We start from the raw sequence: 21,884 nt of genomic DNA, 5'->3' as shown, positions 1-21,884 counted from the left end.
TCTCTATCTTTTGCCTTCTCTATTTGGGCAACATTGTTCGTTTTCAGATCATATTTACTGCATTTCTTTTCTCAGGTAGAGGGATATACATCCTGTATGAAGATGTCAAGTCATGCCCCTGTGAAGACGTGCACGTGCTGTGGTCGATACTAGTGAAGGCACACCCGCCATCTTTGCCGTCAACAAAATGAAGGCTCTTCCTGCGTAAACACACACACACACACACACAGACAAGCATGACCAAAAATAAGATTTTTGAATTAGTCATGTACAGAGTATACATGTAACGTTCTGTACTAGTATGAGGTTTTGTTTTTCCTTTTGCTTAAATATTTTTTCACATCTTCAGTGCAGTTAGCTCAGAATGAACTAGTTTGGGCTTTCTTCTTCTAGATTTTTTTTTTTTTTTTTTTTTTTTTTTTTTTTTTTTTTCAAGTAGTTGAAATGGCAGTTCGATTCTTCCTTGCACAACCCTTTTGGATATATATATATATATATATATACATTGAAGTTGACCTGTGCAAACTCTAGAATGAAAGGGACAAACCTACATGATTTTCATGTCATACAAAGTCCATTTAAATTAAAAGACATGATCTTCTACGCAAGCTCAATAAACCAAGGTGCCAATTCAGTGCACAAGTGTCATTGGCAGATACTCTATCAAGAAAACATGTTGGCAGATAATTACGTACTTCATATAGTAGTGAAGTTCATCAGATTGTGAACAATCACAATATAGTAAAATTTGATCAATGTGTGTATCACCATACAGGAAATGGAGGTTTTCTCGCCAAATCAGATAACAAGCATTTCATCAATATGTGTATCTTCACCATACAGGAAATGGAGGCTTTCCCTCCAAATCAGATAACAAGCATTTCATCAATGTTTAGGTTTTCTTTAACTCTGAAATGAATGCAATTACGTACTGTCTCGCCAATCAGTAAGCAGGAAAATGGTTATTAGAGATAAATCTAAAGAGCGACTTCAACAATTCTGAGGTACAAATCCCTTTGAATCGTCATGTGTATGTCCTGCATAACACGGTTTTTAGACAACAGGGAATGGTGAGATTATGCAATTATAACTGCTTTAAGGATGCTAAAATTATGGGAAATTTTTCTAGCATATGAGATTGAGTCAATTAAGTAACATGAAACAACGGAAAATGGATCAGATTTGACAAAAAAATTCATCTTACCTTTCAACGTAATTCGCTGAGAGGTTGCATGGCTATAATTTTAACTGCAAAATGATGCATGTATTGTAAAGATATTTTCATTTTTTTCATATAAATGTTATATAAAGATAATTTAGTATGTTATGTGATAATAACAATGGTATTGCTTGTAAATTTACCTAAATTTAACTACTTTTGATTTTTTTAAATGAACGACCAGAATTTCAATTTCAAATTAAAGCTAAATAATGAAATTCAATCAGTCCATCAAGCTAATCAATATCATTCAAATAGTAATAAATAAAAGCAGTAGAATGTATAGCACCAAATTTCTTTACGTGGAAAACCCAAATGGGAAAAACCACAGGACCTAATCTAGAAAAACCAAATCTACAATGAGAAGGAAGTTACAACTAGATTAACCCTAGTTACGTCTTGGCACAAACTGATCTAACAAACTCTCCATTTGAGTCTCCAGGAACACAGTTCGTTCAACATCATTAACAAATCCGCTCCCACTGGATCAGCTTCTCCAACCAGTGATTTGATTTCCAACGACCAGACGTCGAATCCAATATTGGTTTAATTGAATAATTGTTGGTGTTCAACTAACTCATTCAAATCAGCTCTGAAGCAAATATGCTATTAACACACTCATTTGACACTCACCAATCTCATGAAATTGATGACTCCTAAAAGGAAAATATATGTGCACTCAATTTTTGCTCAAAAACATGAGTCCTCTCTGTATATTCTTTTGTGTATGTAGGATTTGCCTTTGATAGAGTATCTAAAACATATCAGTATTATAGAGAGAATAGGGTTTTTGGTGTTTACAGCTGAAAAGGAAACTGCTTTTTTGAACAGCTCGACAGTTTGAGAGACATGTCAATCTATTGATATGACACCAGTAGCGATTCATAACTCAGCCGATCGAAACACTATACAGTTCTATACTTGAAAAAAAAAAATTGTAGGCAGATAGAGTGCAAATTTTGTTTCATCATCTAGCATGTTTGTATTAGATGGTGAGTTTTATTCAGAGTGTTGATCATCACTAAATCACACCAACATATCATAGCCAAACGTCTCACTAGTTATTGGAAAACAGAAGTCACGAAGAACCAAATTGTGGGAGGAGCAAGTCTGTTGTCAGTGGGTAGAAGGATGTAAGGAGATGTTGCGTAAGTCTGAGTCGAGAAGGTCTAGGTGATTCTAAGGTAAAATCTGACAACTCAGTTAAACCTTTCTTACATAGTGGATTTTTTTATTTACCTGAACTAGATCCCATGGGTTTCAGCATTGGGGTTTCCCCACATATTTCATGTGTGCCTGTTTGGTCTATTTATTCAAGCTTTCTTTACTTTAACTGATTCATATTGCTGCATTATAAACTGTAATTGTGATACTTTGAAAATCAGCTATTGTTAGGAAAAATTGGTCAAGATCTATTCCTGCCCCCCTCTTAGATTTAGTTGGCACATTCGCATACTCCGGTATTCAAAACATTGGGTTATGGTTCTATATTTTCTCAATTGGTATTGGAGCATATCGAATTTATATTCCTCATTCAAAAATAACACAAAAACAATTTGAACTAAATAACAAATACAGCCTCTCATAATCCTTTTATTTTCTTTTCAATACCCCTGTATTTTTCTCCTAAAGTCACCCTTTCCACCACCACCACTCCCCACACTCTCTCCACAACCGCCGCTCAACTTTCTCTTACACTTGTTTCTCCCTCTAAACCACTGCCTCCACACCCCATCATCAACAGCAATCGCTGTTGCCAAGGAAGACCCAGATTTAAGTCGGTTATTGCAAAAGAAGATCCATAAATGGCTCCCGCAAAATCAAAGCACTGTCATCGCCCTCCTTCTCTCTTTTTATAAAGCCATGAGATAGTATATATATGTACAGAGTATGTATTTTATGTGTAGGAACCAATTTATTTGGACGGCTTCGAAAACAATTTAAGAATAACTAATAGAATATATATCTACAAGGATTGTTCAATTGATAGTTCATCCAACAGTTCCTTTCACTGAAACAGTGAAACTCATATATGAACTGGAGAATCACAATGGCTATGTATTAGTGGACCTCAAAGCTTAACCCATTAATGCATTCAAACAGTCCCTAATATTACCCAACAGGGAGACGGTGGTGGTGTCATAAGGGTAGAGATGGTCACTTAGAGAGAGAAACAATGTATGATGAGAGAGAGAGGTAATGAAATCTTTTTGTGATTTGCAATTCCCACACATACATATAGATGTATAATTAATTCATGTACATTATATAATCAGTGCATATGCATGGCACTGGTGTTGAATTGGGTTATTGAATATAGAGAGAAAGGGAGAAAGAAAGAAGGAACACAGAGAAAAGAAGTCGATGGTGGTAGCAGCAGCTGGTATTGGTGGTGGTGGTGACGGGGGTAGGATAGTCATTTCATAAAGGTTAGTAGGGCCAATTCTTATTTCGTTGAACTTGCAGCATTTTAGGAGGTAAGTTGTTTAATGAATCTAACAGTCGCTTAAGGTAGGGGTTATCTGTATTTTCATGCATACCTCAAGGGAGGTTGACCACATTTCTTTCATAACTTTAATCCAGTGGTGATTACCCAAAACCTAAGGTGTTTTAATGAGTAAAGATTGAATCTTTGAATGAAAATACCTCAATCAAGGTAACCTTTTAAGTCACTAGACCGTTTTAATGTATAAAGATTGAATCTTTGAAAGAAAATGAGAGTTTTCCCGGTGTCCGTCCCGCCAAACACCATCCCGTCACTACAAACGGTGACATATGCAATTAATGCAATTTCTACAAAGAAGAATCCATTGATGAAGAAATAGAAATAGAATATCCTACAGCAAGAGTAGGCGTCAAGCCCTTCTATAAGACTTATCTTAACTGGTCAAGTACATCCTTTAAGACTGTATTGTAATCGTTCATTTCATATCCGGATAATTTACCATAATGAAATTGGAAAGACAAAATAAATAACCAAAGTTTATCGTTACCGACATGTTAATATTTATTGAATTCAAAATTATGCTGTTCAATGCCGTGAAAAGTTCAAGAATAAGAATTAATAAACTGATGAGGGAATATGACATGTTAAAGCCTTTAGTTGGGGGAAGCATACAAACAATAAATATCAAACTACGTTTTCTTTTTTTCTGTCTATTTCTGGATCCAATATATATTGACATGTTGGTGACAGACGAAAACAATTATTGTCACCGACATATCAATAATTATTGGATCCAAAAATACGTAGTTAGATGTATTGTGAAATCCAAGGATAAGAATAATGATTTGATGATGGAATATTTCAGGTTTATTAAAGCCTTCACTCGGGGGAAACATACAAATGATAAAGGGCATACATCAGGTTTTCACTTGAATTAGGGAACTTACATCATCACAAGGCCGAGGAAGAGGAGCGATCAGCCACGCCTGGTATCCATTGTCTGAAGTACTCCTGGCACTCAATCTCTGCTTGAGATAGGGCTCCAAGTGGAGTGACAGTTATCTAAAAGAAAAGATGAGTGCTTGTTAGTAACGGAATGTTCTGGTCAGTTTCCTCAAGTAAAGAGAAGTTACAAACATATCCTTCTTGAAGAGATCGGTAGTCTGTATCGTCCTCGTCAACATGAGCTCCTCTTACCTAGAAAATGTGTGAAGAGTAGAGTTTATAATTAGAATAATATAAAAGAAAGAATAAATTTTAAAAAAATGATTATGAAAAGTGATGTACTTCCATGTAGGATATTTTTAAAGACCACCATATTTCATTCCTCATGCAAAATAAGTCACAAATACCTAGAATATTTCTAAAGAGGACTTCATTGCAATCTAATAATGAATTCAAGAGTCACAAATACACATATATATTTTAGAGAATGCAAAACATATATAAGTTAGAGAGCCAAAAGTAACACGTGTGGAGCACGCAAGGAATGCACTTTTTGAATCTTCAGTTCTGATAGAGGTAAAACAGCAAAGGAAAAGAAAATCAAAACCAAAGAAAAGAAGAAAAATAAAAAATCAAACTGCTTCTTTCTCATTGGAAAACAACTAAAAATTAGTAAAAGTTTAATAATTTACCCTAAATATTCTAATGGTTAATGAGCAAGAATTATTGGGGTCTGGAAATTATATTGATAGTTTAATAAAAGCTAAAACTATATCTCCAACCAGTTCTATCACCAGTAACCAAAAGGTCATCTATACAATCAGTAACTGAAACCACAGTATAGGAAAACTAAAATCATTTCTGTCTCAAATTTGATTTTTCTTACAAACTGTCTCCCGCTTTGGTGTCCTTTATTGCTCCCAATTTCCCAGACTTTTCAGCAGTGTGGATTCCGATAAAGGAAAACTTTTTTCTTCTCCTGCTGCAGCAGGTCCTAGTATGTCATTCTTCCCTATCAATAACTCTAGCATAGAAGGATTTAAAAAATAAAAATCCTAAATAAAGACCCGTAGATCAGGCCCTTGCATTTGCAGACTTCCTGTCCCTGTATTGTGACAATTACATCATTCCATGTTCACCAGTCCTCCTCTCGCCAACAATACACACTTCTTTTTAGACTCACTATTTGCTTTTGTTATGTGGCTCATTCTGCCATATTAAGGACCTGTTTGGCAATCTACAGGTGTATTTGAGAAATCGCTTAATGCATCGTTTATTGCCCTCATCCCTAAGAAGGGAAATGCTTCAGATATTAAGGATTTTCGTCCTATTAGCTTAGTGGGTTGTATTTACAAACTCATAGCTAAGGTGCTTGCTCAAAGAATGCGAGAAGTTATGGATGGGATTATTTCAGATTCCCAGAATGCCTTTGTTGGAGGTAGGCAAATTCTTGATTCAGTTCTTATCGCCGGTGAATGTGTGGATTCAAGGTTGCGTACTGGTGTTCCTGGAGTTCTGTGTAAACTTGATATTGAGAAAGCTTATGATCATGTTAATTGGAATTTCCTTCTCTACTTGCTTCAAAGAATGGGGTTTGGAAGTAGATGGAGGACATGGATTCAGACATGTTTGTCGTCTGTTAAGTTCTCAATTCTTGTGAATGGGTCTCCAGCCGGCTTTTTTGGGTGCTCTCAGGGTATAAGACAAGGTGATCCTTTGTCCTCTTTTCTTTTCCTTATTGTTATGGAGGGTTTAAGCAGACTTATGCGCCGGGCAGAGAATCTTGGTCTCATCAAAGGTGGGAAGGGATATTGCAAATTAGGTAGAGATTTCTCATTTGTTATTTGCAGATGACACTCTGGTTTTTTGTGATGCGGAAGTGTCTCAACGTAGATATTTGAGATGTATTCTGGCTTGCTTTCAGGCAGTTTCCGGGCTTAAGGTTAACGTGGCCAAGAGTGTGCTTGTTCCAGTTGGGAATGTACAGGACATCTCTTCTCTTGCTGCAGTTCTTGGGTGTAGGGTGAGTTCCTTTCCTATTCCTTATTTGGGTTTGCCCCTAGGGGTTTCTCCCAGATTAGTGGGGAGTTGGGATTCTGTGATTGATAGGTATGCAAAGAGGTTGGCAGGTTGAAAGAAGCAATATTTGTCAAAGGGGGGTAAAGTTACTCTTATCAAGAGCACTTTATCTAGCCTTCCCACTTATTTTCTTTCTATGTTCCAAATCCCATGTTCCGTTGCTGATAGAATTGAACAAATTCAACGGAATTTCCTTTGGGAAGGAAGGGGAGAAGAGTTCAAGTATCACCTTGTTCGATGAGAGCAAGTCTGCAAGCCTATAAAACTGGGGGGTCTCAGTATTAGACGATTGATTCCTTTTAATCAAGCCCTTTTGGGTAAATGGTTGTGGAGATACGGGAAGGAAACACATCGTCCTTGGCGTAGATTAGTTTCCTGCAGGTATGGGGATGATGTTGGAGGATGGACTACACGTCCGGTTTCTATTGCGGGAGGAGTTGGGGCTTGGAAATCCATTCGAAAAGGATGGAATGCCTTTTCTCCTCATGTTAGATTTAGAGTTTGATGGCAGTCGCGTTCGTTTTTGGGAAGATCTTTGGTGTGGACATCAGCCTTTATGTCGTACTTTCCCAAGATTATTCAGTATTGCAGTTGATAGACATGCCACCCTCGCTAACTGTTACCAGCTTGATAATAGTGGAATTACGTGGAATGTTCTTTTTCGGCGTTCTTTTCAGGATTGGGAGTTAGATGATGTGAGCATTTTTTTGGATCAATTGTATCGGCAGGAAGGAATTGGCAGGGGTTATGACAATTTGATTTGGATTCCCTCTTCTCACAGTCGTTTTGAAGTAAGGTCTTTGTTCTTATGTTTGTCTAATTTTGCACCCTCTAATTTTCCATGGAAGACTATTTGGCGTTCTATGGCTCCTACTAGGGTGGCTTTTTTTTGTATGGACCGCAGTTTGGGGTAAGATTCTGACGATCGATAATTTGAGGAAAATGGGAAATTATTTTGTTAATTGGTGTTGCATATGTAAGCAGAATGGGGAGTCAGTTGATCATCTGCTAATGCATTGTTCTGTAGCGCACGACTATTGGAATCTTAATCTTGGGCTTTTTGGCATGTATTGGGTAATGCCACGTTCTACTAAGGAGCTGATTCATGCTTGGAGAGGTTATCGTGTGAGTAGAAGTGTTTGTGATTATTGGAGATCTGCACCGCATTGTATTTGGTGATGTATTTGGAGGGAGAGAAATAGTAGAATGTTTGAAGGAAATGAGTCGTCTACAGCGACACTGAAACTTTTTATTATTCGTTCTCTCTTCAGTTATGTGAACAGAAGTTCCTGTTCCTCTTCTGTTGATTTAATTTCTTTTTTGGATTCTTTAGGGCCTTAGTTCCCGGGTTCTTTTATGTCTATCGGACGCGTTCCCCTATTGAACGCCTTTTTTTAATTTATTATTACTTATCAAAAAAAAACTGTAGCGAAGCAAAATATCAAAACGTGTTTGGTAAGAAGTGTTGCGATTTGATTAGTACCGCGTTTGTTGCCAAAAACAGGCCCAAATTGGTGTTTCCTAATGCTTTCGCACTGTAGCAAAAAACACTGTATCAATGAACAGAACCCAAACAAAAAATCTTAAGTGGTCTTTCTTAACTAGCCATTTTATTTTTCAATTTTGCAACACTTTTTACCAAACATGTTTTCATGTTGTTGCTTCCTAAAATCTTGAAACAATTTTTACATTACTAAACATGCTTTCAATCACTATTGAACACACTCCACAACAGAAACATTGTTTCTGTTTCGGATGATAACAAAAAAAGCAAAAGGAAGCAGCTGCCAAACAGGCCCTAAATCAGTTTCTATAAACATTGAGAGAGGAAGGAATAAATAATAAAAAGTGGGCATCTTGATCTTTGGTCCATCCATCTCGTCAAAACAAGGTATTACAGTAAAAAAGGAATATTTTCAGGAACAAGCAAATCATAATGATTTTTGCATTAGAGGAACATTTCCAATAAAAACTGTGTGGCAGTGCAAAGAGTTGTGTGGCAGTGGAAAGAGATGGCAAAAGTAAAGGCAACACGGATCAAATCTAGGCAGAAAAAATAAAGTTATACTGGAAACTAAGCTTTACAAATACATGTTTGCTTGACTTTCAGATTCATTAATGTGATCAAGATAGTTCATCTACTCATAGTTGTGCTTTATAAATTATACAGTGATATATTCATAAGAAGTATTACAATCAAAACATCAAAGGATAAATCCGTAGTAGCGGCAAAGCTAATGTAATCTTTCCAGAGAAAGAAGATTCCATCATCTTTAAGAAAGCACCACCCTGGAAGGGTCATGTGCGCAAAGAATTTACTCAATTCCAGGAGAAAAGTAGTGCCACAACAAATATACAGAACATAAAAATAAAATAATAAAAAATGATTATAAATGAAAACAATTTTTTTAGCTATGAATTATAATCAAGACAAGTAGCTTCAAAGTATCTCGGAAATTATATAGAAAAATCACTTTAGCAGATTAGCAAAATAAGAAATCTTCGTAAATAAATAGGCAGTTAATAGAGAAAGAGCCCTACTTCTCTCTTGAATACAAGTTGCTCTTGTGATACAGTTGAAGTATCTGTTTCTGTAAATGCTGGATTCGTATCCATTGTCATAGTTGATAACATTTTCCCTCCTTGGGCATCAGAAGTGACCTGCCTCCACCCCATTTTGAAAATACTCTTGCCCTGCTTAGTCAACTTATATCCCTATTGAAGGAGCCAAAACAACATTACAACCAAAACTCAAATCAAGAGTACTCTTCAGAATGGTTGACAATTCCATTATCTGTTGAAAATAAATATTACTGTCATAAATGAACCTAGAACAACTATAGTTAATTTGAATTAACCACAGCCGTTGCTTCTACGTAAAGTTTTTATAACTATAAGACAGGAGAGAGAGCACAATACAATGTTTGGACACATTTAAATTGATCAGATAACAAAATTGAAGGCAATTTTATTAGTTCGAACTTCAAAAATTACCGTCTTTTTCAACTGCATCAGCTATGATAATGGCTATTGTAACTTAAAATGAAGTCAGAATCTCATTCATTTCTTGGTAGTACTGGATAGAGATAAGAATTAAACAAAAGAAACAGCTATAGTTCAACACAGGTTCAGCTTTTAAAAAGACTCTTCCGAGCTTGATCACAAGGAAAAAATTGAGCAAAGCTTCAGCACAAAATAAGCTTGTTTTTTTTAATAAAAAAAAAAAAATTGGGCTTGATTAACCAGTGCTTGAATTAGATAGCTTCTGATGTGGTTCATGTTAACACTTGTCACACTATGCAACATTCAAATTGTATTACTTAGTGTTTTGAGGGTTGTATCAATCATATCCTGAAAGTCCAATAGCAAAAAGTGTAGCATACTTGCAACAAAGAAAGTGGTAAGAGTATATAAAGTAGACAACAACATCTTGTGTTTGTATAGATTTTGAATTCAGCAAAAGATGATGTATAACCTGTAGTAACAAAACATTGTTCAGCATTTGAAAATTACTTATAAAAAATAGGGTTAAATGCAAAAAAAACCCTGAATTATTGGCAAATCAGCAATTAACCCCCCTGAACTACAAAAGTTGCAACTAACCCCCTGGACTATTCAATTTTGTTGCAGATGACTCCATCCAGCAGGATTCCGGCGGGATTCCGGCTTACAAATGGCATGTGCCATCACGTAATGCTAATTTTTAAAATTAAAGACCACAATGCCCTTATTCACATAAAAGGACAAAAATACCCTTGCTACCATTATAACCAAACAATCCTATTTGAGCCAATAAATGGGTTTTAAACAGGACGGCCAAATACACCCTTCGTCTCCATCAAACCCGTCCCCTGCAACAACAATGATCAAACCCATCAATGACGATAGCCGAGCTCTCTGCTCGCCGGAACTAACCATCATTATCAGTTCAGTTCACCATTCCAAGCACCGCTGCAAGCACTGCCGATTCAGTTCCAAGCTCGCCGGCTATTTCTCTCACCGCCGAGCTCAGTACTGAAATTCCCACCAAAACTATCAGTTGTCCCCCTGCATATACCTCAAAACCTGTGAACCATAGGATGAATTCTGACAAAAAATTTGAATTTCCTTCAAAACCATCCAATAATTTGATCATATAAACAAAACCCATTAATCAAATACCATAATTGAAAGGAGTTAATTTTATTTTTTTTTTTAAAAAAAAAAGGTTCTGTAGCCAACCCAGTATTGCAACCCAATCATAGAACCCAATCACTGCCATTTTAGTGCCACCACTGAAGTTCCGCCCTCGCACCGATCAGAATCACTTCTCGCCGCCGCTGCACTACTTCATCACCATGTTCATTCGACCCCGATGGGTTCCTTTCTTGCCGCTTCCGGAATCGTGACCGCGAGCCACCGCTGTCCTTGCCCTGCCTGTTCATCGAATATGTAACAGCACCACCACCGTCGCCGCCGCCACAACAACACCAATAGAAACTCAGAGAATTGATGTTGAAACAAATTGTTAAACCCAATTAAACCACAAACCCACTCCGCCGCCACCATCACCACCAAATCAAACCATCACCATCATCGCGGACACCTTGCAAAGCCTTAATCGAACGCAACGCCATCACCATCACCGATTCGGCTTGTCTGCAGAACCTAACTGAAACCCAACAACACCACCATCGGTTGCGTTACCAAACTCAGCAACGAAAATGCTAGCCCGATGTAATGGAGATGCACAAACAATTGTGAAACCAAATTGAACCATAAACCCACTCTGCCACCACCATCACCACCAAATCAAACCATCACCATCATCACATACACCTTGTAAAGCCCTAATCGAACCCAACACCACCACCATCACCGACACATATATATTTATACATACACATACAGACACATATATATCTACATACACACATACAGACACATATATATCAAAAAATTTGGACTTCGAGTCGATCTCACAACCCTCACTTTCTCTCTCTAAAATGAACAACAACGAACCATTGTCTCTTCCGATGTATGGCTTTGCGGTTACCGATTCAGTTCCAGTGAGAACAGATCCGACGGTAGTGGGGCTTCGTCGGCGATGACCAAGAGCGACGTCGTCGATATCAGGGATGACCAGGCTCATCGTCGTCATCGTCAAGCGACGATGATTGCAGGTTCTACGACGTCGTCTGATTCGGCTTCGCCCAACATTCCATCTGAAGCCATTGAAGAAGGAAAGGATTATAAGAAACTACGTCGTTTTATTGGAAGGGCAGTTTCGTCATTCTTCATTCTGGTGGCCTGAGTGGGCAAATTACAATAAATTCATAGTACAAGGGGGTTTCTTGTAGTTCAGAGGGGTTAGTTGCAAAACCCCTATAGTTCAGGGGGGTTTTTTGCATTTAACCCTAAAAAATAATATAAATAAAACAAAAACAAAACATTGTTCAGCACCAATTTTCCTTTTACTGACTAAAATGACCTGAAATTTTCAATAAATTAACATAAAAGCACCTAGTCTTCTTAACATTAGGAGCACCAAGTGCTAACTGAATTGAGCTGACATGAGCTGATCACTCGTTCAAAGATTTAAACCAAGCCCAGGCAAGGAAAGTTGAATTCTACGAAGTGCAGTGATTGCAATCAAGGATGAAATTACCCATTATCTGATCAACCAAGCTCAACCATCTAGATATGAAGCTCAGCTAGTCAAGGACAGACACAAAATGGATAGGTCAATCTGACAATTCCTAGAAAGTAGGTTATAACTCACATGGCAAGGCACAACAATATATAAAAATAAAATAAAACAAAAAGACACACCCCTCTATCTGAAGATCTGCATGAGTCTTTTTTTTTCCTAGTTGGTACTCACACACACGTCTCTTCTGAGACTTGAACCCCTGACCTCCCTTTAGGAAGTAAAAGGCTGATACCGCTAGGCCACTAGCCCGTTGATCTGCATGAGTCAGTGTATCTAAAGATCTGGAGCAGATGCGTTTCTAGATGTTCATGTCAAAAATTACTCATCTTTCTTTGTTTTCATAATTTTTTAGTTAATGCAACAATTACATGGCCAAAAGCTAGCATTAGATTCACCTTATGATTAACAACATTTGATGGTACATCTATATTCAAAAAGCATCTCTGAGGATAAGTTTGATTCTTGATCTCGGCCATTATTGCATTTATGATGGGTAAGCAAGCCTCCGCGGCCAGGGTGTAGTCATCAATATTGCTCTTACCTCCAACCCTGAAATTCAACCACCCAAATTAATCACGTCATCCATACAATATATCCATAATTCTTTTAATAATGAGTCGACAGAAAGATAACAAACTAAGACAGTCAACAATAGTAAATTGGTGGTCCTGACTTTACAAGCCATTATAGTTTGAGATGTTCAATACATTTGGTTGTTACTCAGCTGGTTCAAACAGAAAAGTAAAATTGTGAAACGCAGTGTCACATAGAGACCAAAAAAAAAAGCTGATATATTTTGCATCCACTTATAAACATACGGGACACATTTTCACTCGTCCATATTAATAAGTAAAGCCAACAACGTGCTGATAAAAAAGAGTTTCATCATCTTAATAGTATCTGAAATATATATATATATATATATATAAGAGTTTGTAACAAGAAACCATAGAGCACTCTCTACAAGCTTATGTCTCTAATTGTAGATTTAAAGTTAGGGGTTTCTTCTAACTAAATAATGTAAGCAATTGTTTCAGCCATGCCCTCTATTTCTCAAGAATTAGAATCCATTCACTCACTTCTCACTAATACCATTATTTGATCATGTCTCACATTAAAGAGATACTCTATTTGGATCTTCTTCCTAACTGCTCACCTGTTCCAGTTGCTCTCAAATTTCCCCAAATGCTCGTGGGAAGGCCATAAAATCTATAGTAGTAGAACAGGTAGTGCTATAGAGCTAGACTCCACATAGGAATAATGACGGGTAAAGGTTTGGAAGCTGCTTCTAAGCACCGTCCCTTGATAACTAAATCATCTTGGGAAATGATTTTTGCAGTTCAAACACGTGTCCTCATGCGAGTGCGTGAAAAGATCTGTGTCAAGAGTGATGTAGTAAGTGGCAAAGATGCATTTTAAGTTATTCTATTTCTCAACATCCTAAACATAATATCAAAGGTCTTGACCCCCCCACCTTCTTTTCTGTTCTTTTTTTCTTTTCCAAGTCTTTCCCAAATGTCTTCAATTTCTTCTAAATCCAGAAGCAACACCAAAATAAAGGGTTGATCGAGTCAATATCTTAGGCCATATGAACTGCCCAGGCTGTATTTGTGGGGCTTTGAAGTTAGATTACTTGCAAAAACTCTAAGTATCATGCATTAAAAGTTAGTGATTGTTTAGGCTTTTAAGTGTTCACATTGCTACTTTTGGTCATCTAAGTACAATTGTTTGTCTTGCATCCCCTCATTCCACTAATTGGGCCATTGATTCAGGAGCTTCTGCCCATATCAATAGTAAGATTAAATTGTTTACTGCATTGGATAATCATTTTTCCAGATCACCTGTTATTCTTGCTGATGGCAGATTTGTAATGTTGCCGGATTCAACAGTTGATGCAGCTCCTCATAGTTTTCTACACTATATTCCAAAGCTTTCATTTGATCTTTTGTCCATCAGTAAGATAACAGAATATCATAACTTCTTAATAACTTTTTTGATCGAATATGATATACCTAGAGATCAATTATGGAGGGTTTTAGAAGAAAAATAAAAAATAAAAGTCATAAAGGGCTATATTAACACACGAAAGGACATATATAATGTATGGGTGAATATAGTTGGAACGACTATGGGGGAACAAGTGAATTTCCAATGGATGCGTTAATTATTTTGAGTTATTGTAGGCTTAAATCCACCTCTCTCGGCTGGCTCTCCATTGGATTCTGATAATGTGGATCCTGCACCTCCTTGCTATCCTCAATGAGTTCGTTAATTGTCCGGATCATTTTTGGTTTCTCTAATTCTGCTAGATTCTGTTCCAATTTAGCATCTACCCTTTCTCACTCTGAGCCTAACTCCTATAAAGAGGTTGTTCTTGATCCTCATTGGAAACAAGCTATGGATGAAGAGCTCTCAGCTCTGCATAAGACCAGTAGACTTGGTACCCTTACCCCGATACACGTGCAATTGGTTGTCGATGGGTCTATAAAATTAAGACCAAGTCTGATGGTTCCTAGAGAGGTATAAAGCTCATTTTGTTACAAGGGGATTCACAAGGGAGTATGGTATTGATTATGAGGAGACTTTTGCTTCTGTTACTAAAATGACATCTGTCTGCACATTAATTGTTGTCAAGGCGGTTCATCGAGGAAGTTTATATGGTTCCTCTATGCTCCTGTTGCTAAAATAATATCTGTCTGCACGTTAACCGTCAATCACCTCTATCTGAAACACATCCTTTCGAGCTCCCATTGATCAAACCAACCAATTGTTAGCTTGAGAATTTTTAAGTTTCAACTGAGAAGATTGTAATATACCATTTATTTACTATAATATGTCACTTATTCATATAGTATATTATAAAAAATAAAAATATTAAATGATATATGTCATATGTCATAATATATATATATATTTTTTATGACATATGATATATATATTGATAAGTAAAGATTGTATAAAAGAAGCATTCAAAAGGAGAACGCATCCCTCAGAAGATACACAAGACCTAATAGGGGCTCTAAACTCTCAAATAGTCCAAAAAATCAACTATCTCCTCCGTGGATTTGCAATATCTCCCTGAAACCCAACAAAAAAGAGTGTTAATAATAGAGAACTTCAACTCCCCTATAAAAGTCTCCTTTCCTTCTAAATATCTCCTATTTCTTTCAAGCCATAAACACCACCAGATGCAAAGCGGCATAACCCTTCAAAAGTCATGGACTTGGGCCCCCACTATACACCCTCGCCAAGCCTCAATCAAAAATCTGGGAGATCTAGGCATAACCCACTGAACCCCAAACAAACTCAACAGTAAAACTCAACAATCCCTAGCCACGGAGCAATGCAACAGAAGGTGATCAATTGTTTCCCCATCTCACTTACACATGTAGCACCACTTGACCGCTATCTGTCTTTTCCTTCTCAAGTTATCCTGGGTTAAGATCTTCCACAACACCGACGTCCACGCAAAAAAAGCCACTTTGAGAGGGGCCTTGGATCTCCAAATAGCCTTCCATGGAAAAGAATCCCCATGTATGTAACGACCCGGTCATTTGCCTTCCTTTTCTTTTTCCTGAAATTTTATGAATGAATTTTTTTCGTTTAATTTTCTTTTCTGAGCTCTGTTTCGTGTCGCTTAGTGTCATCTCGAGTGCTCGGAATTGATTTCTGAGACTCTTTCATGTGAATTGACAACTTCCTTTGAGACCGAGTCACTTTCGTATTTTCACTTTTCGGACACTATGCGCCTTTCGTCCTTTTCCCTGTTTCGTCTTTTTCCCTATTCTGTATTTTCCCCGTTTGTCACATTGTTGGCACAACCTCACTTTTCATGCTCGGAGTTGGTTTTTGAATTCACGTGTCTTCATCTTCAGTGGTTTCCTCGAAATACGTATCTTTACTTTTGTAAGAAAGTACTCTGATTGCTCCCGGTGTCCATAGGAGCATAGATGCACAATTCTTCGGAATTATTTTCTTTTCTTGGAGTGTTTTTCGTAAATATCTTTTGAAGATATTTTATTTCAGGGGCATCTAAGAAAATATCTTTTGGAAGATATTTTCATTCTGGGGCAATTTCGCAGTTAACCCTTTTTGTAGGGGCCATTGTGCAATTAACGAAAGTTATTGCAAAATATCTCGTCTAGAGCCTGGATTCTCGTACGAGATTCATTTTCACTTTTCGTTGACTTGTAAATTCATAGAATTTCCTTCTGGTCGTTTTTCTCCAGTTTCAGAATTTCTGGACCTGGTTGCCGCCGAACTTGTTCGGGGCATAACTTTCTGCTTGGGACTCAGTTTTGACGCCGTTTCTTCCGTTGTTCATATTTTCTTATTTTAAATCTTTTTTGTTCACGAAGTTTTGCCGTTTGAGCGCGTTTGCTCAAAATCCACTTTTCCGGACCCGGCGGGGCCCTTTCGAGGCACTTTTTGAGATTTCTATAAATAGGTTGCCCTAATTTTTAAAATCAGATTTTCAGACCTTCTTCCTCCTCTTGGCTGGCAGCCATGGGAGCCCAAGGGGCTGCCTTCACTCTTTCTTCTCCTCCACTTGATTTCGTTGATAGAAATCCTTCGGCCTTAGCATTTGTTGTTCGCCTCGTCGTGCTCTACCATTACCCCTTATTAGAAACCATTTTTGGCCAAGTTTTGAGTTTGGATTTGAGGTCAAGTTTGGATTTTCATGGGACTTCTTGGGGATTCATATAGATCGTGTTATCCCCGACAAAACCCTTCGGTTTCGGTGGATTCGGAACACTTTTTTTTCGGTGGGCCTTTGAGGTTTTCATCTCAAATTGAGGTAAAGGGTGTTATAATTTACTTTCTTACTCTATTACATACTTTTGATGCTTATTCAACTCAAATGCATGCTTGAATATTAAATCTAGTATTTTTTATTATTTATTTTCTAGTATGAAATTTAATTTTCCCGGTGGGTTATAACATATTTTAAACTTGTGGCTTGACATTATATTACACCTTGATATGTTGATTTACATATATTAAAATTGGAACATTTGGATAAGAAATGAAGATTTTATTTAATATTTATCTTGAATAAAATATTAATTCATGTGGCCTTAACTAGCTTGAAATCAATGTGTGATAGCATATTATATTTGGCCTTAGCATGCTCTTCAACATAGTTGAATTTGAAAGTAATTGGAGGTATTTCGAAAATTAGTAATTTTTAATTAATTTGATTAATTAATTTGCCCCGAGTGCACTATTCACTCCATTTGAATTCCGACTTGATATTCTTGATCTACATGCCATATAGCTTCACATATATTTGATTTAGAATATTCAGTGAGGTTTTGAAACCTTTCATTTAATTAATTTCCTTATTTAAGATTTAATCCTCATGGTGATATGCAATTTGGAATTGAATTGTGGCATGCTAGAAAATTAAGCTTTGGTGTGATTGTTCACATATATTAAATTGGGATTAATTACATGAGAATTGCGACCTTTATTTTACATTTAACTTTAGTGAAAGTTTAATTTACATAGGTGTAACTTGCATGAAATAAGCTTGTAATGTGATATTACATTAGTCCTTGGCATGTTCTCTAAGATATGTTAAATTGAGAGCATTTGGTTAAGTTTAAAAATCTAGAGATTTTAATTAAAAAAATTAATTAAAATCTATTTTGTGATCCCATTAGCTTAATTAAGATTTTAACTTGATATTTGTATTGGCCAAGACTTGTTTACTAGTATATATTAATTGTGGACCATTTGAAGTTGCTTTAGAACCTTGGTAATTAAATTAGCATGATTTAATTAGAGTTCTACTTTGTTGTTCCAATAACCTAATTGAGTTTTAGAATGGATATAGGTGATGACCATGCCATGTTCTTTAATATGTATTAATTTGAGGTTATTTGGAATTGAATTGGAATATAGGGAATTTAATTATTTTTATTTAATTAAATTCTATCGAATTGAGCCATGGATTTAATTATGTTTGAAAGTCGATTCTATATCAAAATCATGAACATGGACTTGTTGTATATTCATTTGGTTATGTTTTGAGCATTGGATAACATAGTTGCTATGTTTATACTCATGAGAATATATTTTCCTTATTGAATATATTGTTACCTTGTGTAATGATTTGCACATTTCGTATTTAACATCTTTCATGCATAGCGTGTAACGAATCGCACACTGAAGATTCGACATTCATCATATCATATTAGTTGTGGACTTAGAACATGTATTGTATAGGTTTTCAAATTTGGCTGTGCATGGTAGATAGTTGATTATCTTGTATATACATGCTGATATATAAGTTGTTGCACAACTTGTTGATTTTGGAAACTTGGGGATGTCGTTGTTTGGCTACGGCTAGGACGTGGTTCAAGTACGGGGAATAGTCCCTCTATATAGTCTAGTGCGCACATAGGGAGGTTACCCATGGGCTAGTAACCACATTGTCAGTTTGATCCGGCGTGACGTCCAAGTATCCACTTTATTTGATTTCGCATTTCATTTCAAGTTGATAACTAGATGATGATATGACTTGTTGTTTCTTACTTGTTTTCTCGTTTTAAGTTTCAGGATGTTTACTTTGAGAAACCATGTTTTACGCGTTATATTAGAAGTTCTAATGTTGGTTAGATGGCATTGAAATTGTAATTTTTGTTTTGATTGTTCAACATGGTCTAAGATGATTCCTTAGACTTATTTAGAACATAGACGTTAGGTGGCATGATCACTTTAGTTGTTTCTGTATTCTAGATTGCAAGTTGATACCTTTAAGAACCTTTATCTTGTTGCTTTGTATAACGTGCTTCCATATTATTTGAATTGCATAGATGATGTGATTTATGCTAGAAATGATCTAAGATAGCTTAGGATGATCCCTGAGTCTAATATTTGACATAGACGTTAGGTGACATGGTCCCTTTTTGAAATGATTCATGTTGTCTAAAAATCTTAAAGAAATCAAGTCACACATGCTCGTCCCCTACGAATAAACTTGTTAGTCTTGTTTATTCACCCCGAAGTTACTGGTTGTTTTGCAAGTGAAGAATCTTTGTTGTGAGATACACAACACTCTTAGATAGACTAGAAGTCTTGAAGTATTTTTGATGATATTGAATATGCACATGTTAGCATATCATGTTTACTTTTGTTTATTTTGACAAAACTTGTACTTATTGTTTAAGCCATGTAATGTGCACTAAAGTGCACCTTTTGACACTCTTTTGATGTGTATGTAATGAGGCCGGAGACCAATATCATATATTATATATGTTATGCACTTTTACTTACAAACTTCATTATGGAAATATTAAAAATTCATGAGATATTATGTCATTTTCGCACCGGTGCGTGCATTGTGTATGTAATTCATCCTTTAGCATTTGTTTGCCATATGTGAGGTGTGGCTAATGGCCAAACACCATTTAGTTCTCATTTTTGCATTTTAGTTTCATATTTTGCGTTTTGGGCTAAACTAGTGAAATCCGAGCCTTTAAGGGTTCATTTTCAAATCGGGTGGTGCAAAGTATGTTCCGGCACCTCCACTAGGTCTCATTTATCCTGTATGAAGTGTGGCCAAGGGCCAAATAGTCATTTGAAACCATTTCCTAACTTTGGTTTTCATATTTCCCATTTCTAGTTCATTTTTGCCTTTTTGGCCGTTGGGGGGTCAAATTTTGCATCGGTGTTATTTTTAAATCGTGGATCATTTTAGCACATCCAAATAGGTAAGTTACGTTTGCGTGCATGGTTGTTTCCGGGCAAACCCTCATCCTTGGTGATTTGAGCTTCCAATTGACTCACTTCGCATTCTTTTTGCATAATCTGATTTTAGGGCATTCTGGGGTTTTCCTTTAGGAAATAAATTCCGATCTTCACATGGTCGCTTAGAAAACGTGATTTTAGGAGCGGTTTCTTTTTCGTGTTTTTCCAGAAAAGGTCATCTTGGTGCCGGAAATCCATCGTAAAGTTCAGCTTCCAGTTTTCATTTTGGCAGCTTTTGAGCCCTCTTGTTCAGATTTCATGGAGGGGCATTTCGGGCATTCTACATTCCATTTTTATTTAATTCTCTCGCGAATCACGTAGAAAATTCAATTTTGAGGGGGGTATATTCTTTGTGTTTTTCCAGAAAAATTCATCTTCTAGTCCGTTTATGCTCTCAGTTGCAGACAGTCACTGTAGCAACCTTTAACCCTCTTATTCAGTTCTGATCTAGGGGCATTTTGGGGATTTCACAGTAAGTTTTTTTCGATTCCGTTCGTGAGGTCGGGTAGAAAACTCGATTTTAAGGGAGGTTTCTTCTTCGTGTTTTTGCAGAAAAATTCGTTTCAGCCTTCGTTTCAAGCCTCAGTTCTGGAACCTCATTGTTTTTTTTTTTTTGTCAGCTGGTGCATGCCATTGGGCACTGGCATGGGCGCCGGTGGGCTCGTGTATGGGCGCCGTGTGCGCCATGGCCTTCGTCGGGCCGCCGCGACGTCTCAACTTCAAACCCTCGTTTCTCCCTTGTCCGAACTCCAAATCGAGTGAAATTTTTTTTGAACTTGACTACTTTTTCGCTGTCTTTCCAATGGTGTGCTCGGTTGCATCCGGATCTTCCTGAATAATTACCAGTTTACCCTTTTAGCCTTAAGTGCTCGTTTTTCTTCGTCAGGCCATTTCTCCTTCGTCAGGACTCCGAATCATGCGATTCTTGAGTCCATCCTGATTATTTTTTTGTTATCTTTCCAGCGGTGTGCTCGGTGGAACCCGAATTCACATTTTTCATAAATGACTATTTTGCCCCTGGGGGCTTATTTGTCATATTTTTGACCTTTTGCTTCCGCATCAGTTCTCATTGAGTTCCACGACCTCATGGAAGGTCACTTTGACTTCTTAGAGTCCTGTTTTCTGTTTTCGCTTCCGCATATCGGATCCGTTATCGGGTCAAATCTTCGATTCATCACAGAACACACTGGCCTAAAAACCAAGGTCGTCACAATGTACCTCTATAATGCACCTGTAGAAGGACCGAACACCAAAACGACCCTGGGGAGAAGGAACCCACCCCCATGAGTCAAAAAAGTCACCCGTAAGCTACTGTTTGTACACCAACTCCAAAAGACCAAAGACATCCTCGATCTCCCAATCCTGAAAGTGCCTTAAGAAACGTATGTCCCAAACTGTTCTCCTACTATCAAGGCGATAGTAGTCAAACACAAAGGCTTGTCTGTCCATAGCAATCCTGCAAGTATGGGAAAAGTAATGGCAAGAGAGCGATCGCCACACCAAGTATCCTCCCAAAAGTGAATCCTCCTCCCATCCCCCACTCAAAATCTAATGTGTTTTGAGAATTCATCCCAGCCCTTCCAAATGGACTTCCAAACCCGAACACCGTAAGGAATTCTCACTTCCCTGGAGCACCAACCACCTCTCTCATCCCCAAATCTACTCGCAACCACCCTTCTCCAAAGTCTATGCCTCTCCATCCCAAATCTCCACCGCCACTTTCCCAAAAGGGCCTTGTTAAAAGGCAC

General features: G+C 37.2%; 1 protein-coding gene across 2 annotated transcripts in view; it reads right to left on the bottom strand.

Annotated features, from left to right (window-relative positions):
• Nucleotides 1–701: 701 nt before the first annotated feature.
• The window catches only part of LOC132295461 (uncharacterized), a 38,336-nt gene continuing 17,153 nt past the window's right edge, over nucleotides 702–21,884 (bottom strand). The window contains exons 6-11 of one of the 2 annotated variants that reach the window (XM_059793737.1): nucleotides 12,777–12,930; nucleotides 9,231–9,404; nucleotides 4,803–4,862; nucleotides 4,613–4,727; nucleotides 1,205–1,248; nucleotides 702–1,037 (exon numbers count right to left, since the gene is read on the bottom strand). In XM_059793737.1, the coding sequence (XP_059649720.1) occupies nucleotides 4,617–4,727; nucleotides 4,803–4,862; nucleotides 9,231–9,404; nucleotides 12,777–12,930 (499 nt within the window). In that variant the 3' untranslated portion in view covers nucleotides 702–1,037; nucleotides 1,205–1,248; nucleotides 4,613–4,616. The remainder of the gene's footprint in view (nucleotides 1,038–1,204; nucleotides 1,249–4,612; nucleotides 4,728–4,802; nucleotides 4,863–9,230; nucleotides 9,405–12,776; nucleotides 12,931–21,884) is intronic. The other variant, XM_059793743.1, reaches the window with a different exon arrangement.

Source organism: Cornus florida, unplaced genomic scaffold (genome assembly GCF_030987335.1).
Source record: "Cornus florida cultivar Cherokee Brave unplaced genomic scaffold, ASM3098733v1 CherokeeBrave_3.0.0_Hap2_Chr01, whole genome shotgun sequence".
Classification (NCBI taxonomy): domain Eukaryota; kingdom Viridiplantae; phylum Streptophyta; class Magnoliopsida; order Cornales; family Cornaceae; genus Cornus; species Cornus florida.
This window is presented reverse-complemented; position numbering and strand designations above follow the sequence as displayed.